Genomic DNA, 21,011 nt, shown 5'->3' with positions numbered 1-21,011 from the left:
ACTAGATCTAAGAAAATATAGTTACAATATCAGTTAGGGCAACTTAAACAAACTTGAAACCCATAAGAACCCGAATCTGAAGCTTCCTGATTCCGAATCCCACGCAATCCTTTAATCTAAAAGAAAACTGAGAACAATTATAAAGCATCTCACATAAAGAACATGAAAATGATCTTCTTTTTTTCTTTTTTTCACCATTCGGAAATTTACCCATGATTAATTAGTTGGCAAGATTTCATCACACCCTGTCAAAATTTCACAGAATGATCTGCCAAATGTGTCGAATTCGGTCAAAAGAGTCGTAAAAACTGTTGAATTGTCACCAATTTTGATGGTAAGTTTCATAATCAGACAACTAGTTTGGGGACACTAAAAAAAAAAAAAAAAAGATACCGAGGAACAGTTTCCAAATAACTTAAAAGGGGTGCCTCCTCACATTTTCGGCGAACAATAACAACAAGGGAGACGATGAGAGTAAATTTATGTTCGATTACATTAATCGGTTACCCTTGATCCAATCAGTGACCAAAAAAAGAGAAAGATAGAAGCAGTATTATACTCAAATTATCCATCATATTATCCATCCCACCACATTGCGAGAACAATAAATGCCACTACCAGAGTCATCTCTCTTCAGGATTGCCGCTACCTGTCCCGTATTCTTCTATGATCTTCGTGGCAAGTATCATAAGATCAACGAATGCGCTAAATGATGCACGAAGAAACCTAGCCTCCACCGCTTCGAAATGTCTGAAAATCACGTACCATGATATATGTAAGCACGATAAATCACAGCAAATCTATTTGCTTCCTTATCCCTGCAAAACCTCAATTTTCGTACATACCCTTCAAAAACTAAATTGATTACATATCAAAAGGAATTATGCATACATACCCTTGTAGAAACACCACTCTTCTAGATTGTATTGAGATGGCACCCCTACTTGATGATGGTTTCGTAATAAACCAAACATCAGAAATGTATGGATGTTTGAAATTTCATATTTTTACATGGTTATAATTAGTAAATAGATGGTTTTGCAGGCGGGAAAAGGAGGCAAATTTCAAAGATACTATAAGAGATGAACTAACACTGCAAGCTTGCCATCAGAAACAGATATCTGCCTCTTAACCTTGTCTGGTTGTAGCTGCAACGGAAGCAAAGAGATTAAGTCAGAATTTAGCTTTCTTTTACCAACAACTATAAAATTTGAAATCAAGGAAATAGCATAAAATATGTGGTATAAGATCCTAACCTCCTTGTCAACAGCTAATGCGGCACAGACAATGGACGCATGCTCATTCGATCCATAATCAACTTCGAAGTCGCTGAAAACAGATAAATTAGGATGGCGGTCGGCATAATTGTACTCAAACTGCTAGATGAACCCAGAAATCCATCTAGTTGATACAGAATATGGTGTTAATGAGATTTTGATGTGATGCGATAGTTTAGTTAACCCAAATAGTTTAGTAGTACACTAAATGTACCAAAACCGTGCAGCGTGTCAAAATATTTCCTCAAGAATCATATTGAGCTCTCAATATTTCTAGCCAAAACCAAGTCTTACAAACACCCAAGATCAAAATTAACCCAGGCTATACGTACGCATACATTTTAATCTTTTTTTTTTTTTTGCTTGACGATAAAATAGTGACACAAATAACGATGTACTCATGATTTAGGATACATCAACCTAAGATAACCTCCAAATGATAGAAGAAAAGGCATTTGTCACAATGACCCAACTGGTTCACTAGTATTAGCAACTTGTCAGACTTAATTCGCTAACCCAAGATGCTCGAGCCTAATGTACCAATATTAATAGGCTAGTTCATATATAGTCACATATAATTCCAACAGTATATAATGTGGACTATTGGTGATTGACAAGCTTACAGTCCACAGGGAAATTATAGCTTCCAAATGTAAAGTCAGTGGAAAAAAACTTCTGGTGAGTTAAAGAAATTTGAAGTTAACCGATTACTGCGGAAATGTAACCTGAAAGTGAGAAAAAAAGGGGGAAAAACTGTATGGTGGCCCCCTCAACTACAGGCCATTATGAACTAGGCCCTCCAACAAAAGTTTTGTTTTTTTTTTTTTTTTTCTTGACACGCCCTCAACTTTTAATTGTTTTGATTTGGGTTATTTTCCTAATTTAAATTTAGAAGTCCGTTTACATTAACAACTCCGTAAACTAGAAAAGCATTCCCAACAATTAGATCTAACAAAATCACCATTAAATGTTGCAAATTTTCCAAATTTGATCAATGAAAATAACTTTAATCAAAATAATAATAATAATAATAATAATAAAACCCAAGGGGGTGTCAATCAAAAAGAAAATAGTTGAGTCTAATTTCAACATGACCTTTAGTTGAGGGGGTCTCAAAACATTTTTTTAAGAAAACTAATTTTATTAAAACATATAAAGGACATCAAGAAATAAAGGTAAAATTGTACAGAACTTACTTGACCTATGGATCATTTTGATTTGACTATTCGACCTTTCAAAATTTTGATTTTACTGTTCAACCTTTTAATTTGTTTGATTTGAATCGATCGACAACACTTTGACTATAAAATTTAAGCTGATTGTCTAATTTAAAGAATTTATAGTTGCAAGAATTGTATAGAATAAATTTAAGCTGATTGTCTAATTTAAAGAATTTATAGTTGCAAGAATTGTATAGAATATACTAACTAAACCTGTTAAATGGCACATTCAAATTTTAAAGTCAAAGTGAAATTGAAAGCTTGGGTAGTAAAATCAAAACTTTAACCCGTTTGGTTCGGTTAAGGGGTGGAATAACCCCTTAACCCCGAAGTTATTCCCAAACACCCAATTTAGGGGGTGGGGTTAGCTAACTCCACCCCACCTCACTACTCCAACCAAACAAAATATTATTTTACCCACTATCCTTCTTATCACACCTACTCCAACCAAACATTATTTTATCTATATCTGGACTAAACCCAATTCTCAACCAAACACAAAATTACTCTAACACCATCTTAACCCTGAACTTAACTCTATCCCTGGAATAACAAGTTTTTACTTAATCCCGAACCAAACGGTGGAAAAGTCGGGTAGTTGAACCAAAATGATCAATAGTTCAGATAAGTTTTGTGAGTTTTTACCAGGAATAAATGCATAAATGATTCCATATAAGAGAAAGATTCAAACGTTACCCAAAAAAGAATCAAAATTAGACCAACTGAGCTCAAAATTAGCAAAATACGAAAATATTTACATCCACTGGAACGTGATAAAGGAAATCTTAATCAAACGAAGTAGAGAGAAGTAGAGAGAGAAACTCTCACCAGCGAAAATCCCAACCGGAAGAAGTTAGGGTTTGGGCGTTGGCGCCGCCATCATCGTTGGAGACCACCGCGTCCATGTCCCGAGCTTCGTAGGGGTTCTAGGGTTTTGAGAGGGAGAGAGAGAGAAAGGGAACGCGACATATGATGATATGAACATACATGGCATTTTTTTTCTTTTTCTTTTCTTTTTTTTGGGTGCATTTGACCTCTCAAAAAAAAATCACAAATAACCCTATAATATTTATAATTACAATTTTAGTCCTATCTCCGCCACGCAGGCGCCACATCAGTATCATGTAAACTTGGTGGGGCTGACGTTAAGTTGAATACGATGACCGTGCTCAAGCATCATGTAAACTTGATGGGACTGACGTTAAGTTGAATACGATGACCGTGTTCAAACATGGTAAATGATTCATTGATTCCATACTTATATTGATTCACTGTGTTTATAGACACGATAAATAATTCACTATATTTAATTTATTCCACCTCCCCCACTCCTGCTCTCGTGGGATGTAAGGCTATATGACAGGAATAGAATCAAAATTAAATTATAAATTTGATAGAACTATTTATAAAAATAATTTTTTTTAGAAATCCAAATGCAAAAAAAGCCCGCCCAAACATACACGACTTGGGGTCGCACAAAACAAATTTTATGGGGAAGGGCCCCAAACAAACTTGCTTGGGGCCGCTCCCGGATGGTGAGCAAACTATTCGGTGCACCTGGTGCATCATTATTCTTTAGAAAATTTATTTTTAATTTTCGAAATAAAACTTTATATAAATTTATTTCTAAACTCTAGAATCCTAAATCCTAAATCCTAAACCCTATTATAAAACCCTAAAACCCTAAACTCTAAGTCCTTTTACATATATTTTTAAATATTATAAAATAGATATAAAGAAGCTCCAGTTGAACTAAGACTTTGTAGGCGAGATCGAAAGACCAAACAGAGGATGTAAACTGCTGGAAACCATTCTTTGGCCTGCTTTAACTCCAACACGAATTTGTCAGTAAACAAAATAGCAGATACAAACAAGATTAGCAAACAAAACAGAAAGTGAAGCCATAATCACTCTCAAAACCAATAACTGCACATGCATAGTTGTTGCATTTAAAAGTAGAGAGAGAGAGAGAGAGAGAGAGAGAGACTCTTTAACTCATAGCAGAAGAGTCTTTCCAACCAAAATCAGCTTAAATTGTGCAGAACTGTGTAAATAGTTACTACATTGATCCCACAAGGCGATTTTGCATAAAAACACTTTCATTTGTTGATTTTGTAGCTCTGGCACACTTTTCCTGTTTTTGGCAACAATTTTGAACTTAAAATATCCTTACGTGGGCCAAAATGACACCGACTGGAACTCTATTACACATATGCTTGTTACTGTAAGGCGAGGCAGGGAAACTTCAAGTCCATAGAAGAAAATTTTATCTCAGAAGTTGTAAAAACCAAAAAGAAAAAGGTTATTCGTGTTACGGTATCTACAGACGGACCTAGACAGAAAAAGGCATGCGGTCGAAGCATGTATTCAAGTAATGCGGATGAGTAGAATCACCATGACAAATACACAAGTCATCACAAAGATCAGAAGCCACTGAAAGCATGTCGTTTTGGAAGTCTCTGAGGACACCTCCACAGTGCGCAAATTGGCATGGCCGGTGCTCGCCAAACTATGTTCCACAGCTCTTTCGGTGGAGTCCAAAATCTGCTCAAAATCATCAAGTGATATTAGAGAGCTCTTAATGCTTTTCGCTAAGAAACCTCATTAAAGAATTTGGCTTTGCTATAGAGAGGACCGACAAAATGATTGATAAAGGTTTTTTAGGGTATTTAATTTGCAATTAAGTCAAACTGAAAGCAATAGCTCGTCTTTCTAGTAAGAGTTACAGGTTGTGATTATTTGGAGAAATGAGTCTTCAAAAGGTTGAGTCCTAATCCTTTTGAGTTCATCACCAGGGTCACTAGCTGACCACAGAACACATGAAGGGGCAGATACCAAACACAACTCAAAAAAGGGAAGAAATATCACCTTTTCAGTGTCTTGCAAAGACTGATTCATCAGAAGGCTGCTTTCCTTCAGTTGTCGTGCCAATCCAACCATTTCATCAGTCAAATCTTCTTGAAGCTTTCTGGACAATAAATAGATTGAAACACGTAATAAAATTGATCAAAGATCGGTAGTTTATTTAGAAGTTTGATGCCTGTATGTGAATAACTCCAACAGAACTGTATAGTGGATCAATACATATACAGATTCATAGGTAAGAACATGGAGAGAACCTAGGTCGAATAATTACGAATAAAACAAGTAACATAGGGATATGATGGTCATTTTATGAGTTTCCTTTAAATTTCTAACAGTAATGAACTCAGAAGTTGAACGAAAGGGCATATGTGTAAATGGGTTTACACACAAGTATATTTTTTAAGGGGTAAAAGCCCTAACAAAAATCAGCCATGAAGCATCCACTAACAGTTAGTAGAGGAAATAGAAAAATGGCTTTTTCTGAAGAAGAAAGGAAAGAACCATAGTTTAGATAGAAGAGATAACATACCTATGTTTCTCTATGTGAGCTTGAGCTTCTGCATCCAATCCAATAGGCTTTCCTAAATCAGTCTCTTGCGGCTCATGAGAACCTTCTCCAACTTCTCTATGAGCTCTGTTTAGTTGCAGGAAAGCAACCAATAACATTAAAAGAATAAATAAAATTTGTTGTACATGAGCACGACCAATATGTGGACGTATTAGATTTACTTACGTGGCTCTCCTCCTTAATCCTGCTGAAGAGGTTATAGGATCTCGCACCTGTTCTGATTTAGGAGAATTTTCCTCCACTCTGTTTTCATGAAGCTCACTCACAGCTTCTGGCTGAAGAGATTTTTGTCAACAATTAGTAAATCATTGGTGCAGTGAATAAGAACAAATTTGCTCTAGGCAGGAGCATATACTACAAGTAAACAAGATTAAAGATCTGTTGGTCACAGGGAAGGAATGAAGGGGAAAGTTCGGTCTCATGGCATGGAGATTGTTTGTGAGGCAAGAGAAGCACAAATAAATGAATCGAAAAGCACGGTATAGGAGTTAATGCACTTTTTCTACAGGGCCAAGAATCATAGAATTACAAATACAAGAAAAATACTTGACAATGAGAAACATAAGGGTGTTTCCAGCTTAGCCTTCAATGAACTTGCCAAACAGATTATATAGATGTACTTGAGATATCTCTAATTTCTGCATAACCATTACCCGCACAATCAAGTAAAGGGCTACTTCAGCAGAAGATGGAATTGAAATTCAAACAAGAAAACATAACATACAGGTGAAGCAGCTACTTTTGCAGCGAGGGCTTCAATCTTCTCCGAATATTCATTCAGCTTTGCTTTTGAAACACTGAAAACCAATCGAAAAGAGCTTCCCTTGAAATTGTTATTTAATGGGATTCACATGAAAATACTTACACCGACATTCACTCTAATTCTCTAGCAAAATGTCTGAGAAAAATAAAGAAAAAGGTAGGTGAGACAAACCTTGGTATTCCTTCTGGAGTAGTCTCTGCCCCTAGCTGCTCTAATTGTTCTCTTAAAGTGGTGACATACTGCAAACAGTTACACGCAACTTTTCAATCAATAAAATCCAACCAACAGCAACATAGGGCATGATTCTGAGACAGTTCAAATGTTAAAACAAAGACAACTATCCACTGTAAACTCCACCGGAACCTTCTGACTAATGTAAATAAACACAAAAGAATCCCTACTCTGAAGACCTAGAAAACCAAAGGTACAAGTATTGTACAAGATTAAGATGGTGATACTGATACGCAGTAATGTTCATGCAATCGTTGTGATTAATGATTTCAGGAAACCTATAGTGATATTATAACAGTTCATTTTACTTAAATTTAAAAGTATGTTTCTGTAATTCCTGTGTTTTTTAAAGATGATTCCAAGTCAGAGAAAGGATGAGGATTACATTACCTAACATATGTGAAATCTTTCCAAGACAATAAACAACGCATCCCAACAAAACAAATGACACAAATTATTCATTACTGACCACAAATAATCTGGACTTAGCAAGGCTTCACTGTCATAATAATTACAGTTATGTTGACATGGCATCTCTTTTCCAGAAAACTTATTTGTTATGCTACAGAAAGAAAATTCAAGGACTAAATAGTTAAGTTGAAACTCTAAGGATAAAATTGAAATAAAGGACAAAATTCAAAGAGAACTATATGGTCAGCAGTATAAATATAACATATAATGAAAAGATTCAAGATCCTTCACAAGCCTATGAAGTATCAACAAGAATACTGCTGTTTAAAACCAAAATGCTCTTAAAAACAAAAAAAAGGGTCCACTTTTACTGCAAAATGAAACTGAATTTTCACCCACATGAATAAGCTTTGCTTGATTTTGCTGTTGCGGAGCAGCCGCGAGCAACCTTCGTAAATTCACTTCAGTCTTGCTGAGTCCCATTATAAGGAGACCTAACAAAAAAGTTGCACAAGATTATAAATTTGCACCCGAAACACCCCAAAAACTACCCCAATTTGGTCTTAAATGGCTCAAATTCTCAAGTTTGGTTCTAATTCACCTGGTGATTGTTGCCGCACTATGGTTCAATTTGTATCATATAGTTTGGTCATACTTTATGGTATGCTATTACCTACATGTTAGATTATATATTAGTTATTAGTCTCAGAAACTGTCAAACTTTATGACCATTTCAGACCATCACCAATGTTTGCTTTCAATATTAAGGACCACATTATTGTGACCTCACTATTCTGTGGCCCCACACTGTGGATGCAGCGCCTCCACGTCCAGCGGGCGCATGTGAGGCAGCAGATGGCGCGGGGAGGAGAAGGTCACGTGCGAGCGACATGGGATGCGGCCTGTAGGAAAGAAGAAGAGAAGAAGAAGCACAAGTAGTAGTATAAGGCAACTACAAATTAGGCATTGAAGTGGGAATTTGGGATCTTCGAGGAAATTCTACAAATAGGAGTTGTACAAAATAATTGGATTATGAGCAGAGAAAAAATGGAGATTAGAGAACACGGGAAGGATTTTTGCATAAAAATTGAAGCTTTTGATTCAAAATTACGTGGTCATTGAATCAACACTATTATGCGTACTAAAGAAGATGAGTTGAATTGGGTATTAACAACAATGGGATCTTGAGAAGAAGAAACGAAGAATTGAGATTGAAGATGAATCTGTGTATAAAGATCGAAGCCTTCGAGTATGAATCAAAAGAAAGGAACGAGAAATTTAACAGCAATAGTGTGCAATTTGAAAGTGCCGGGACAAGAAAAAGTGTTGTATAAGACCTAGGTCACCTCAAGCATTATCCACGAAACTAATCACAAAATACACCAAAAAGTTCAAATTAACTTGAATATATCACAGAGAGAGTTAAATCGGGTAGGGAATCGCTCCTGAGCCAAAACCGAGCCAAAAATAACCCCCCAAAAAAATAAAAAAGAAACAAACAAACTGCTACGATCAGTGTTTACATCAACGGATTAGGTCGATTAGGGCACCCAAAATCAGGAATCGACGAGAGGAAACATAAATCGAACGCGAGATGTTTAGAAAAAAGCTAGGGTTTTCCATTTTCCACTATGACTCCGGAGGAGAAGGGATGAGAAGGGTAAAAGGCTAACGCACCGAGCGGCGGCGGCGGCGGCGGCGGCGGCCGGGATCGGCTCGGCGATGAGAGAGAGAGAGAGAGAGAGAGAGAGAGAGAGAGGAAGGGAGAGATACGCGAGGGGGAGAGAGAAAGAAATGAAGAGGTAAGTAGAGAATTTTGGGATTGGGAGGNTTAGTTTTTTTTTTTTTTTTTTTTTTTGATTTTTGTGAACCGGAGAATAAAGGCTCTTTTAAAATATATATATATATATAAATAAAATTTTTATTATATTTATATATATAAATAAATTCGGTCGCATTTATAAACTTTAAATAAAAATGCAATTGGCTATTGTTAGTTAACCGTTAAATTTTTACTGTTTCAACTGATATGTTCCGGTAAAATAATAGCTTTTTTCAAAAAAAATTTAGCTACCGCTTGGTTTGAGGTTAAGAAAAAACTAGTTATTCTAGGAATAGAGTTAAGTTCAAGGTTAAGGTAGGATTAGAGTATTTTTTAGAGTTTATAATATATAGCTTACATAGAATTGTATAAAAGTTAAATTAAAAGTATTAAATTAATAAATAATTTAAATTATAGTTAAAAAGATATACTACTTTAGAAGGATATATATAAAGTTGAGCTAGAATACTCTCAAAAGCAACAAGGGAACGGTGCTTTTGAGTTTTTAGCCATTGGATAGAGAGATGTAGGGTTGAGATGATGGTGGTAGGTAGAATAGTGTTTGATCCAAAGACTATTAGTAATGAAAGAGTAGATCCAAGGGCTAGAAACCTAGAAGCACGAATAGGTTAGTACTTCTAAAAGCATCTTAGCTCAATTCTATATATATATATAGAGGCAGAGTTGAGCTAGAAAACTTTCAAAAGCACCAAGAGGTTGGTACTTTTGAGTTTTTAACCCTTGGATAGAGAAATGTAAGGTTGGGATGATGGTAGCAAGTGGTGGTAGGTGGAATAGTGTTTGATCCAAGAGCTATTAGTAATCAAGGAGTAGATCCAAGGGTTAAAAATCTAGAAGCACCAAGAGGGTGAAACTTCTAAAAATATTCTAACTCAATTATATTATGAGTAGGACTGCTATGCTCTCAAAAGCACGGAGGCTTCCGTGCTCCTGAGCCATTTTCAATGATAGAATTTTCGAATCGACGATCGGCTCCGTTAGACTTGATCTAGCATATTTGAAGTTTCTAGAAAATAATTTTTGTGATTTTTTGATATCATTTACCTAGTGATCAAATGGGTTCAAAATCAATAATTTTTAATGGTTGATATCTGCCGTTTTTAAGTTTTATGGTGCAGAAGTATTCAAATCAGATGAAATTTTAATACAAAATTATTTATACTATCTACAACAAGATCAATATTTCTAAGTGAAAATTTTAGTGCTGTATCATCACTTTTTATAGGATTTTTATTTTCAGCCGTTAAAAATTATTGATTTTGAATCCTTTTGATTGCTAGGTAATGATATCAAAAAATCGCAAAAATTATTTTCTAGAAACTTCAAATCCGCTAGATCAAGTCTAACGGAGCCGATCGTCGATTCGGAAATTTCATCATCGAAAACGGCTCAGGAGCACGGAGACCTCCGTACTCCTGAGAGCACAACAGCCTGCTCATTATATTTATACATAGAGAGAGAGAGAGAGAGAGAGAGAGAGAGTGTGTGTGAGGGTACTATGCTTCTGGAAGCATAGAGTCTTCCGTGCTTCCAGGTCGTTTTCGATGTTGCGACTTTGGAATCGTCGATCGGCTCCGTTAAACTTGATCTAGAGTATTTGAAGTACCTAGAAAATAAATTTTGCAATTTTTCGATATCATTTGCCTAGTGAACTAAGAGGCTCAAAATCAACGGCTGAAAATAAAAATCTTACAAAATGTGATAATACGATATTAAAATTTTAAATCAAAAATATTGATCTTGTTTTATATAGTATAAAGAATTTTCTATCAAAATTTCACGTGATTTGAATATTTCTACACCGTTAAACTTGCAAACGGCTCACCACGGCCATTAAAATTATTGATTTTGAGTCCTTTCGATCACTAGGCAAATGATATCGAAAAATCATAAAATTTATTTTCTAAGTTCTTCAAATACTCTAGATCAAGTTTAACGGAGCCAATCGACGATTCGAAAGTCGCAACATCGAAAACGATCTGGAAGCACGAAAGGCTCCGTACTTCCAGAAGCATAGTAACCTCACTCTCTCTCTCTCTCTCTCTCTCTCTCTCTCTCTCTCTCTCTCTCTCTCTCTCTATATATATATATATATATAATTGAACTCCTATGCTTTTAAAAGTACCAAGTCATTGGTGCTTGTAAGTTTTCGGCCCTTGGATTAAGGGATGTGCGGTTAGGATGGTGTGGGTCCCTTAGGGTTGAGTGGTTAGTTGGTTGAATAGTATAATCTAATGGATGAAAATGATTAAAGGCGTAGATCTAACAGTAAAAAATTCACAAGCACCAAGTACTTGGTGCTTTTACAAGTACCATAGCCGGACTCATATATATATATATATATATATATATATAATTTAATTCACCGACTCTATTATGTGTTGTTAGTAATAATTCTATATTATTGGGAGGATTACATACGGGATGAACAAAATGTAATGATCTTAAAAAAAAATTCCCATAAGATTCCAGTAATCCTAATGTGAGTAATTTTGTATTTAACGATGTGGTATTGTTAACGGGATTACATCCATCATGAACTAAAAGAAGTTGAAAAAAGTCCTTGCAAGATTCTCAATAATTCTGGTTAAATAGCATGAATCAAATATGCCCCAAGGACTTTTTGCAACAAACACTTTTATCTGTCAGTACAAAACTTCACAAATTATTCTTTTTACTGCTTCAAAGATACTTTTTTTTTTATTATTTTCTCTTGCAAGATTAATGGATTCTGATTGCAGAATCATTGGAGAGTCCAAAACTGCATCTCATATGATGCAAAAGAGTACCAAATATATCACAACATATAATTAAAATGAGCAAATGGAAACAATCCAAAAATTAATCTACTTCATAAGACCTGTTTATTATTTATTTATACATTAAACTGTACAAACTATCACATCTTGCAAGAAGTTCTGAACAACAAATTACACCGCGAGAAAAGAATAATAAATGATTAAGCTCTTAGGAGCACCGTCACTTGCGCTTTAAAATTACTAATTTCCTAACCATCTATCGATCTTCGAATGCTATAAACCTGCTAGATGAGGCAACCAATCTGCATAAGAAAGAAAAGGAAAAAAAAAAGGGAAAAAAAAAACTTCTCTGCTGCTTCTCTTGGAGCTAGCTAGTGTTCCAGTTTCACATTGGATACTGTGGAGTTCTTTTTTACCAACTCTCTTATGGCTGCAGTAGCATCCTATAAAAAGGGCAATAGCTTTAATCAGATTAGTAATATGTTATATTGAATACCGCACAAAATATTATAAGATTAGGAGATTAAAATGTAGTTTTGGTATGATTTTTCAAACCTCTAGTTTCTTTCTCAATCTTTCCTCCTCTGAATCCCTCCGACAGCGTTCTTCGGCGAATATGTCGAGAAGAGCCTCTTGTTCCTTGGTTAGCTTTTCCACCAGTTGTTCTGCTTCTTCCAACTGAGTTTGAAGAAACATAAAAGAAAAAGGAAAAAACCAACACAAAAATTTGGAAATTAGCCAAATATTGCATGAACATTCCACAAAGAACATTATTTTTCAGAGAAATCCATTTACTGTTTGTTTAATTGGGTATAAGACTTACTTTGGCAGCTAGTAATTTGGTTCTATCCCTCTCTTTCATGCTTAACTGCTCAATTTCCTTTATCCTGAACGATTCGAAAATAACACTGTTTGAATCCACCAAAAAAAGGAACCAAAAAAAAAAAAAAAAGAACCAGAAAATGTGGGTACCATACTAACCGATTCTTCAAAGCTTCATTCTGAGAAGTTAACTGTTCAATCCTCAGACTAGAGTCAGTACGGCTTGCGCCATCTCCGTTAAATTTAATATTCTTGGTGTCTTGTACCTGCCAATTATCATACTATCAGCATCATCATCATCTTTGAATAAATTAAAACGCAAAATTATAAAAGTACACATTCTAGCTAGCAAAAAAACAAAATATAGATTACCTCCGCATTATATCCGCGAGGAATTTTGGCAATTTGAGTGCCTCCATTTGAAGTACAAGCTTCTGCCATTCTGCAATTATCTGTATTTTTTACTTCAACATAGTTTCCGTTCGTAAAATTCTGCGATTCCTTCCTCCTGGCAGATGGAATGTGACTAACATTTCCTGATTCCGCGGTATCTGCAGAATCTTTATGTCGAGTACCACCACATTTCTCCACATTGTGGTAATTCGAATGCGAGTAAACCTTTTTGGGTATTTGGCACTTGCCAAAATCGTTTAATTTGTCGTCGTTATTAGGAGACACATTTCGCGAAGAACAATTATGATTAGGATTGTTCTTAGACGACAAGTTTTCTGGGCTTTCTGTTGAGAAAAGAAAAGGAAAGGAAAATCAAACATGTTTAGAATCAAAAGGAAACTGCGATTGAGTGTCCTCGCTAAAGTAATTTTGTTTATTTAAGTACCTCTGTCGTCTAGCTCGTTTGTCGACTTCTTCCTCTTCGCAGCATAACCAATTCGATCGCAATTGTCTTTCCTGAACACCGTTAAAATAACATAATTCTCAGTATCTCCATGTAGGGTGGGTAAAAAAAAAAGAAATGAAAAAGTTAAGATGAAGAGTGCAAACCAATAATTTTTCTGTATCCAATTTAATCTAGCTTCAAGCCGTGTAAACACGGTCGTCCGCTCAAAATCTTGCTTGTCATGAGCCGGTTTGATAAAATTGGCCTCAAGAACACCTAAAAGAGAGAAAAAATAAACAAGTAAATAGCGGCATAAATTAAAATTTGAAAATCAAGTTATTGACAAGCATAGAAATTAAGAAAATTCACCTATTACTCCACGCCCACCACTTCCCGCGGCATTCCAAACTCTCCAGAAAGGCTGAGATGAGGGGAGAAAAATTAATCCATCTATTGAAAGGCAAATTTAGGCCCCTAGAAGACCCTTTTTTTTGTTTGTTAATGCCGAAGCGAGTTTTAGTTTACTTCTAAGAAGTGACAATATTAAAGCTACATCCTAACTTCTTCTTTGAATTTATCACAAACAGAAAAGGGGAATTTACTAAGACTTATATGCAGGAAAAATAATATATATCAGAGATACAAAAGAAGTTTTAATACAACCTTTATTAGCCTATTTTTGTGGTAGACATTGAATCCTTGAATATCAATGTGATCTTTTGCATCCTTCGCGAAGCCCAAATTCACAACAACACACATCTAATGGAAAAAGCCACACAAAGTTAGCAATTATTTCGCGAAAGATTTGAAAACTACGAACTGAGGGATTTGAGAAAATAAAGAAAAGGTTACATTTGGATCTTTCGAAGGCCCGTAAGCAAAAGTTTGGGGACGATAAATGACTTCGGTTTTCATCATCATATCATCGATAATGTTGTGATGCTCGATTTCTTTACCGCGCAGGATCATTCTAAAACTGGGAGGAAGCCGAAGATACAGAATTGATGCATAGCTCTATCAGAAATAACGAAATTCCCAAATTAGAAAGAATTTTAACGCAGACGAATAAGTGCAACAAAATTAACTCATATGCATTTTTCTTAAATGGATGTAGCTTGTTGCAAATCAATTAAGAACAAGAAAAATATCGATGGCCACTAAATAAATCATGATTTGCATTTTAACCTACATAGAACAACTCACTAAATGGAAAAAAAAAAAAAAATCCTGCATTTTACCTCTCTATGTATTGGGGGAAATTGCACATCACCATGTATTTGTTGGCTTATCTTTATGTTAGCCTTAATTGAAAAAGAAAAAAGAAGCACAAAAGAATTACCCTTAATGAATGGCGGTAGGTTAGAAAATGGCAGGAATTAGGGAACTTCTTGGCCATTTCGATTTTCTTTTCGTCTCGGTTGACTCCTCTAATTTGAATGTCCTGCCACCATTGAATCTTACTGTTAAAACTCATATTACGCATAAGAGTGAGTACAGAGAGAGATGAACACACTAATTGAGTAATTTTCTAAATCATCAATTTAGAATACTAAACAAATTAAACTTGCATGCTCATCAGCAACAAAGTCGAGTTCAAGTTCTCCTTCATCATCCTCCCAAAGATTGTATATGACTATCCGAGTTCCTTGATCAGTCATCGAATTGAACTGCACATAAATGTATAATATGTGGATAAGTATCCGGCATGCCAACTAATATGTAGAAAAACAAAAGTGCGACGCAACTCTCATTGATCGTGTAGAGAAAAAAGTTACAGTGGATATTTAGATGGTTCTATTGTTAAGCAATAAAATTTTCGCCCAGAGAAATATCTAAAACAATAAATTAACCAAAGAAGTCTCTGTTTTAACTGTGAGCTGATGTCTAAATAAAGGGTTTTTGTGAAATGAAATTTAAAAATTGCCAAAATAGAGCCTTAGATCTTAGTAGTCCTATAGAGGACATGGCTTGAAAGATAAACATTTAAATCTGAAAAGCTTCAGAAAAGAAAAACAACTTACCTGCTGAAGAAGATCAGCTTCACTTGAATATGGAGACCATTGAATTATAGTGTCTAAGTTATTACTCCACGATTCCGCACTTGTTCGCGTTAGCATACTCCATCCCTGTTCTCTTCTTTCGTAATCAACCTGCATGGGTACAAGTGATGTATAATATCAAAATATATTATGTTAATTTCTAATTCCACAAGCATGAACAAGTACAATATCTTATACGCATGAGTGTGCGTTTGTACAGAGTTTATATTTCCACAGAGATGTTGATAATATGTAGGACTAAAAAGGAGTCTTATATAACGATTTAGCATGCTTTCCAAAGGCACTTACAAGTTCCATACATTGGTATACATAGAGAATTAAAAAGAATAGTGTTAACAAGCAACTTTTCAATCTGAGCAATCAACGAACAGAATATATATACTTACAATGGGGACTACAATATCTTCTTTTCCAGTAGATGTAAGGAATGTGTAGGACAACATTCCAATGCTCTGAGTAGGACTAAAAGACCGAGAAGAACCAAAAAAGAGCCAGTTAAAGTTATTTATGAAAAGATAAAAAAGCACAAAACACATAACTACCACATTGATTTGAAATTAAAACTTGAAATTTGAAATCTTAAATTTGATATAGATCTCTCAAATATTATGCAAGGAAACTTGTTTGTTTTACTAAAACTTGCTCAAATTGAATAAAATTTTATCTGAGGAATCCTTTACTTAAAACAAGGAATCTAACAAAAGTGGAATTGCAAAAAAGGCAACAAACCTTTCTCCATCTTTTCCACTGCAACGGGAGAAAACAATCACATCCGCTCCGAGCCTCATGGTGCTTGTCTTAAAGCCATTTCCATCTGAATAAAGTTCGAAACGAATATAGAATGATGGTAACATCTTGGAAGAAAACATAATAATAATAATAATAATAATAAACGACAATAAATGATGAAAATGGCCAGGTTATCGCACAAATATTTTTCATTTAAATGTGAGAACTCACATTGTCCAATAGTATTCGTTGATTTGCTCTTAGTTGAATAGCCCAAAGACATGCATTGTCGCATTTTATCAGGGTTTATCCCTCCTCCATTATCTGTACAACTCGGAAAACATAAACATGAGATATTGTTAAAGAACCGATTAATATATATACGTCTTATTTGGACAATCAAGAAGTAATTTAGGAAATACCTTCAACAAGCAACATTTTGCTCCTACCCTTCTTATTTTCCAGCGTATCTACGTTAACAAATGTAGCTCCATTGCAAACCTTTAGAGAAAATGAAAATGCAACTTGTAAGTTTACTAGGTATGATAGGGAAATTATTTACAGATTTATTTAATGAATTTGATTTAAGGAAAAGGTACCTCATCAAGAGCATTGTCCAAAAGCTCAGCCAAAGCTAGTAGGATAGATAAATCAAAGTAAGTATAGTTAGATGTCGAATAAAGCAGCACAACTAGAAACTTGATTCAAATTTGCCAGTAATACACATATAGTTTACACGATATAACATGAATGCTGCCGAAATGATTAAAGATATATTTATTAGTTTGTTAAATGCACACATGTCTATCATTGCCGCATATGTTTTCTATTTGTTTAGACTTAAAAACTCTATGTTAACGCGATTTGTTCGATAGCTAAAAACGAAATATATGTAGTACACTTTTCTGTTTCTTTATCTTAAATTGTTAGTTAAGCAACAAGAAGCTAAAAACTAAACAATTAGTCCTTGGCTAGATGCCTCTCACCATATAGAGTGAAAAAAGAAAAAAAAAAAAAAGGTTGATAAAAAAAACAAAATGTAAACAGTGCTAAATGAGCATTTAAAGATGTGGAGAGTGAGGAAACAGTTAAAAAGATGTTTTTAATATATTAAGTCTCATGGCATAAGATTACCTCCAAGAGCCCACTTGTGGCTTGTTGCATTTGAATGAAGAAACTTCGGATGAACCCTTACATGATCCATGCCAGCTGAAAAGAAGAGAAAATAATTGTGATTTTCTTTTACCAATAGAAGTTTTAAAAAAATATATACATAGGATTATTAGGACCTTTTTACAAAATACCCTTTAAAAAATTTGTATTTGGCCAAAATAACTACTTTACAAATTTATGCGGGCAAATAACTCTGTTTTTTTTCTAACTGAGAGCCAGAGTAGAGTAAAAACTCAAAGATGCTGAACAATTCACTGTTCTTAATAAAACATAAAAGCCAATTAATAAATCGTTCACCGTTTTTCTCTTTAGAAAGAAAACGATGAATAATTCACTGTTTTAATTTATATTCTTCGCATACAATCCTGTTAACCACACAAAAATCTCAGTAACTTGATTCACCGTCTTTCACTTCTCTTTCCAACATGACGCTGAGTTAGGTAAAATAGACTAGTTCATCAATTAAAATTTTAATTAGGTTATTTAGCAAATTAGAAATTTTTCAAGGATCAACTTAAGAAAAGGTCTGAATTATTACTATTCAAATTAATGAGTAATTTTAAAAGAACCATAGCTTTATCAAAAGCTAATATATATAAGGAGTCCAACTAAAGTGCTTTTAGAAGCACTGAAGCCTATGTACTCTCAAGTTATTTTTTTTTTTATGATAAAATTTAAATCACCGATCGACTCTATTATACTGGATCTAGAATATTAATTTGAAGTATGTAGAAAACACTTTTTTCGATTTTTCAATATTATTTACTTAGTTATTAAAAAGACTCAAAATTAATGATTAAAAATAAAACTCACAGAAATTAATAATACAACACTAAAATTGTAGATAAAAGATATTGATCTTATTTTAAGATAATATAAAAAAAAATCAATTGAAATTCTGCTCTTGCTTTTAGGTAATATAAAGAATTGTCCACAAATTCGTCTAATTTGAATATTTCTACACCATTAGCTTTGCAAACGGCTCACTTTGACTATTAAAATTATTGATAATTTTAAATCATTTCGATCACTAGGTGAATGATGTCAAAAATAATAAAATTTATTTTCTAAATATTTCAAATACTTTGGATTAAATCTAATGGAGCCCATCACCGAATTCGGCAAATTCCATAATCGAAAAAAATTGGGAGCACGAAGGCTTTTGTATATTTAAAATCACCTCTACTGTACACTATAGATATATGTAAGTAGATAGATAAATATAGAGTGAGACTGGTATACTTCTGGAAGTATGGAATCCTTCATGCTTTCAAGTCGTTTTCGATGTTGGGACTTTCGAATCGACGATTGGCTCTGTTATACTTGATCTAGAGTATTTGAAGTATCTAAAAAATAAATTTTGCGACTTTTCAATATCATTTGCCTAGTGATCGAAGGAGCTCAAAATTAACTGCTGAAAATAAAAATCTTACAAAATGTGATTATATGATATTAAAATTTTAGATAAAGATATTGATCTTGTTTTATATAGTATAAAAAATTTTCTATCAAAATTTTATGTGATTTGGATATTTCTACATCGTTAAACTTGCAAACGGCTCACCACGGCCATTAAAATTATTGATTTTGAGCCCCTTTGATCACTAGGCAAATGATATCGAAAAATCACAAAATTTATTTTCTAGATACTTCAAATACTCTAGATCAAGTTTAACGGAACCGGTCGTCGATTCGAAAGTTTCAATATTGAAAAAGACTTAAAAATACGGAGGGCTCCGCACTTCTTGAAATACCAACCTCGCTCGATATATATATATAGATACAGATGTATGGAGCGATAAAATTGAGACTGATCAATATATTATACTGTTAAAAAGCTACTGGTTAATCATTAAACCACCCAAGAAATATATTGTGACTTGATCATGCATCTTTTTTGTAATCTAGCAAAAGATATATCCGAAGAAAATGAATTATGTCCTCAAATTCACAAAAAAAAAAAAACAAAAAAAAAAAAAAACAGTTTACCGGATGAGGAGGCGGAATCCTCCGCCTGCGGCGGCCCGTCGTAATCCCCGGCCTTCCAGAACTGCCTGCACCGCGCCGCCGCCGTCGCGACCGCGCATTCTTCCCGATCTTTATCCTCTTCGTCCTCGTGCGGAGGCGGGGGGCGAACGACGGAGATCGGCATCGGCATCAGGACCGGGGCCGGCCCCGGGAGCGGGTCGAGGAAGCCGAATGGGAGCAAGTCCTCGACCTTCGCCCTCTTCGCCGGCCTCTTCGTGCTGATCATCCTCCTCCAATCCTCCTCCGAATCTTTAATGAAATAAGAGTCTATTATCTCAAAAGTTTTGATATTAAGAAATACGTAATAACCTATATTTATAATTTTTGTAGTTAGACTAAGAGTTTATTCTCTAAAAAGTTTTGAGTATTAAGAAACATGTCGTAACTTATATTTATGATTTTTGTATCAAGAAACGATCAAATTTAAAAAACTCTTGTTGCTATATAGCAAAGGGTATTAAATTATAGTTTGAGAAGAGGCCCAAACAACTAGATTAAATTGTACGTATTTACAAAACTGACAAAGTCTAGCACTTTATAAGCCACGCCGTATATTTCATATGTTCTTGTGGACCACGTCCGTTATTAAAGGTTCATGAATTTCTTAACTTTGGGGGGGAGAGGAGAGAGAGAGAGAGAGAGAGAGAGAGAGAGAGGCACCGGTACCCTCTCGTACACTTCCTCCTCCGCCACCGCCGTCCGCGTAGCGGGGAGCTGTCGCTGAGCCTCCNAAGGGTACTAAAGTGAATATTCGATAATATTAATGGAGAAGGTGACGAAAAGATAAAAATGAGACCACGAGACACTAATTTGATACACTTTAAATCATAGTACACTAAAGTGAAAAAAGTGTGAAACTACAGGGGTGATATTTGAAGTTTATCTTTTTTTTATTTAAATGCATACAGTACATGCAAATATAGTAAATTAAAAAATATTTTTATGAAATTCAACTTCCATATATATTTTGTAAAAAATTTAATATTTTTAAATATTTCATATCTGTTCATGTAAATTTCTAATATTTTTAAATATATCATTCTGATTTGTTACCGTTGGAGAATTATTTATATTTTAACAGCAGATATGTAAAATATCAATTTTACCATCACAATATACCCTCCAAAAGCCATAACAACTATATAATTGTACAAAAATATTCCCCAAAAAATTTCAATGTTTATCTTCTTCCTCATTTTCTTCTTATGTAAAATTCAACTCATTCCACCGTTGTTGCAATATCTTTTTTCACTCCTCTTTTTTCTAAACTTTTTTTTGAGCCATAAAAAATAGAGAGAAAATTGAATGGAAAAATAACACGTGGGCAAAGCAACATGCATCGTGATCTTCGTGGATAAATGGAGACGGAGAAATTTTAGCTGTGGGTTCGAAACCAACACGAAGGAGAGAAAGGACAGAAAAGA

The 21,011-nt window shown here is 34.5% G+C and overlaps 3 protein-coding genes across 6 annotated transcripts; all 3 read right to left on the bottom strand.

Annotated features, from left to right (window-relative positions):
- Window positions 376-3,508, bottom strand: LOC109709867. The gene is made up of 4 exons (XM_020232221.1): window positions 3,326-3,508; window positions 1,257-1,329; window positions 1,093-1,148; window positions 376-750 (listed from the first exon to the last, which is right to left on the bottom strand). Exons 1-4 carry the CDS (start codon window positions 3,400-3,402, stop codon window positions 624-626), a joined length of 333 nt encoding a protein of 110 aa, XP_020087810.1. The 5' UTR covers window positions 3,403-3,508; the 3' UTR covers window positions 376-623.
- LOC109710984 lies at window positions 4,509-9,054 on the bottom strand. 4 transcript variants are annotated; one of them, XM_020233829.1, is made up of 10 exons: window positions 9,013-9,043; window positions 8,121-8,237; window positions 7,937-8,008; window positions 7,735-7,829; window positions 6,865-6,932; window positions 6,655-6,727; window positions 6,096-6,205; window positions 5,892-5,996; window positions 5,366-5,465; window positions 4,509-5,041 (listed from the first exon to the last, which is right to left on the bottom strand). In XM_020233829.1, exons 4-10 carry the CDS (start codon window positions 7,816-7,818, stop codon window positions 4,865-4,867), a joined length of 717 nt encoding a protein of 238 aa, XP_020089418.1. In that variant the 5' UTR covers window positions 7,819-7,829; window positions 7,937-8,008; window positions 8,121-8,237; window positions 9,013-9,043; the 3' UTR covers window positions 4,509-4,864. The 4 variants fall into 4 exon arrangements, with proteins under 4 accessions (XP_020089418.1, XP_020089417.1, XP_020089420.1 ...); XM_020233828.1 differs by lacking the exon at window positions 7,937-8,008; XM_020233831.1 differs by lacking the exon at window positions 7,937-8,008 and having other exon boundaries at window positions 8,126-8,237.
- LOC109710310 (protein MICRORCHIDIA 4-like) lies at window positions 12,090-19,813 on the bottom strand. Its single transcript, XM_020232820.1, has 21 exons — window positions 19,720-19,813; window positions 19,549-19,641; window positions 17,521-17,595; window positions 16,986-17,020; window positions 16,809-16,887; window positions 16,618-16,710; window positions 16,387-16,471; window positions 16,044-16,119; window positions 15,619-15,747; window positions 15,166-15,264; window positions 14,937-15,038; window positions 14,450-14,611; window positions 14,261-14,356; window positions 13,967-14,018; window positions 13,762-13,873; window positions 13,598-13,668; window positions 13,132-13,496; window positions 12,919-13,025; window positions 12,761-12,824; window positions 12,493-12,615; window positions 12,090-12,380 (listed from the first exon to the last, which is right to left on the bottom strand). Exons 1-21 carry the CDS (start codon window positions 19,811-19,813, stop codon window positions 12,309-12,311), a joined length of 2,184 nt encoding a protein of 727 aa, XP_020088409.1. The 3' UTR covers window positions 12,090-12,308.

This window comes from Ananas comosus, linkage group 5 (genome assembly GCF_001540865.1).
Source record: "Ananas comosus cultivar F153 linkage group 5, ASM154086v1, whole genome shotgun sequence".
Lineage (NCBI taxonomy): Eukaryota > Viridiplantae > Streptophyta > Magnoliopsida > Poales > Bromeliaceae > Ananas > Ananas comosus.
The sequence above is the reverse complement of the archived record's forward strand: the minus strand, read 5'-3'. Positions and strand labels throughout refer to the sequence as shown.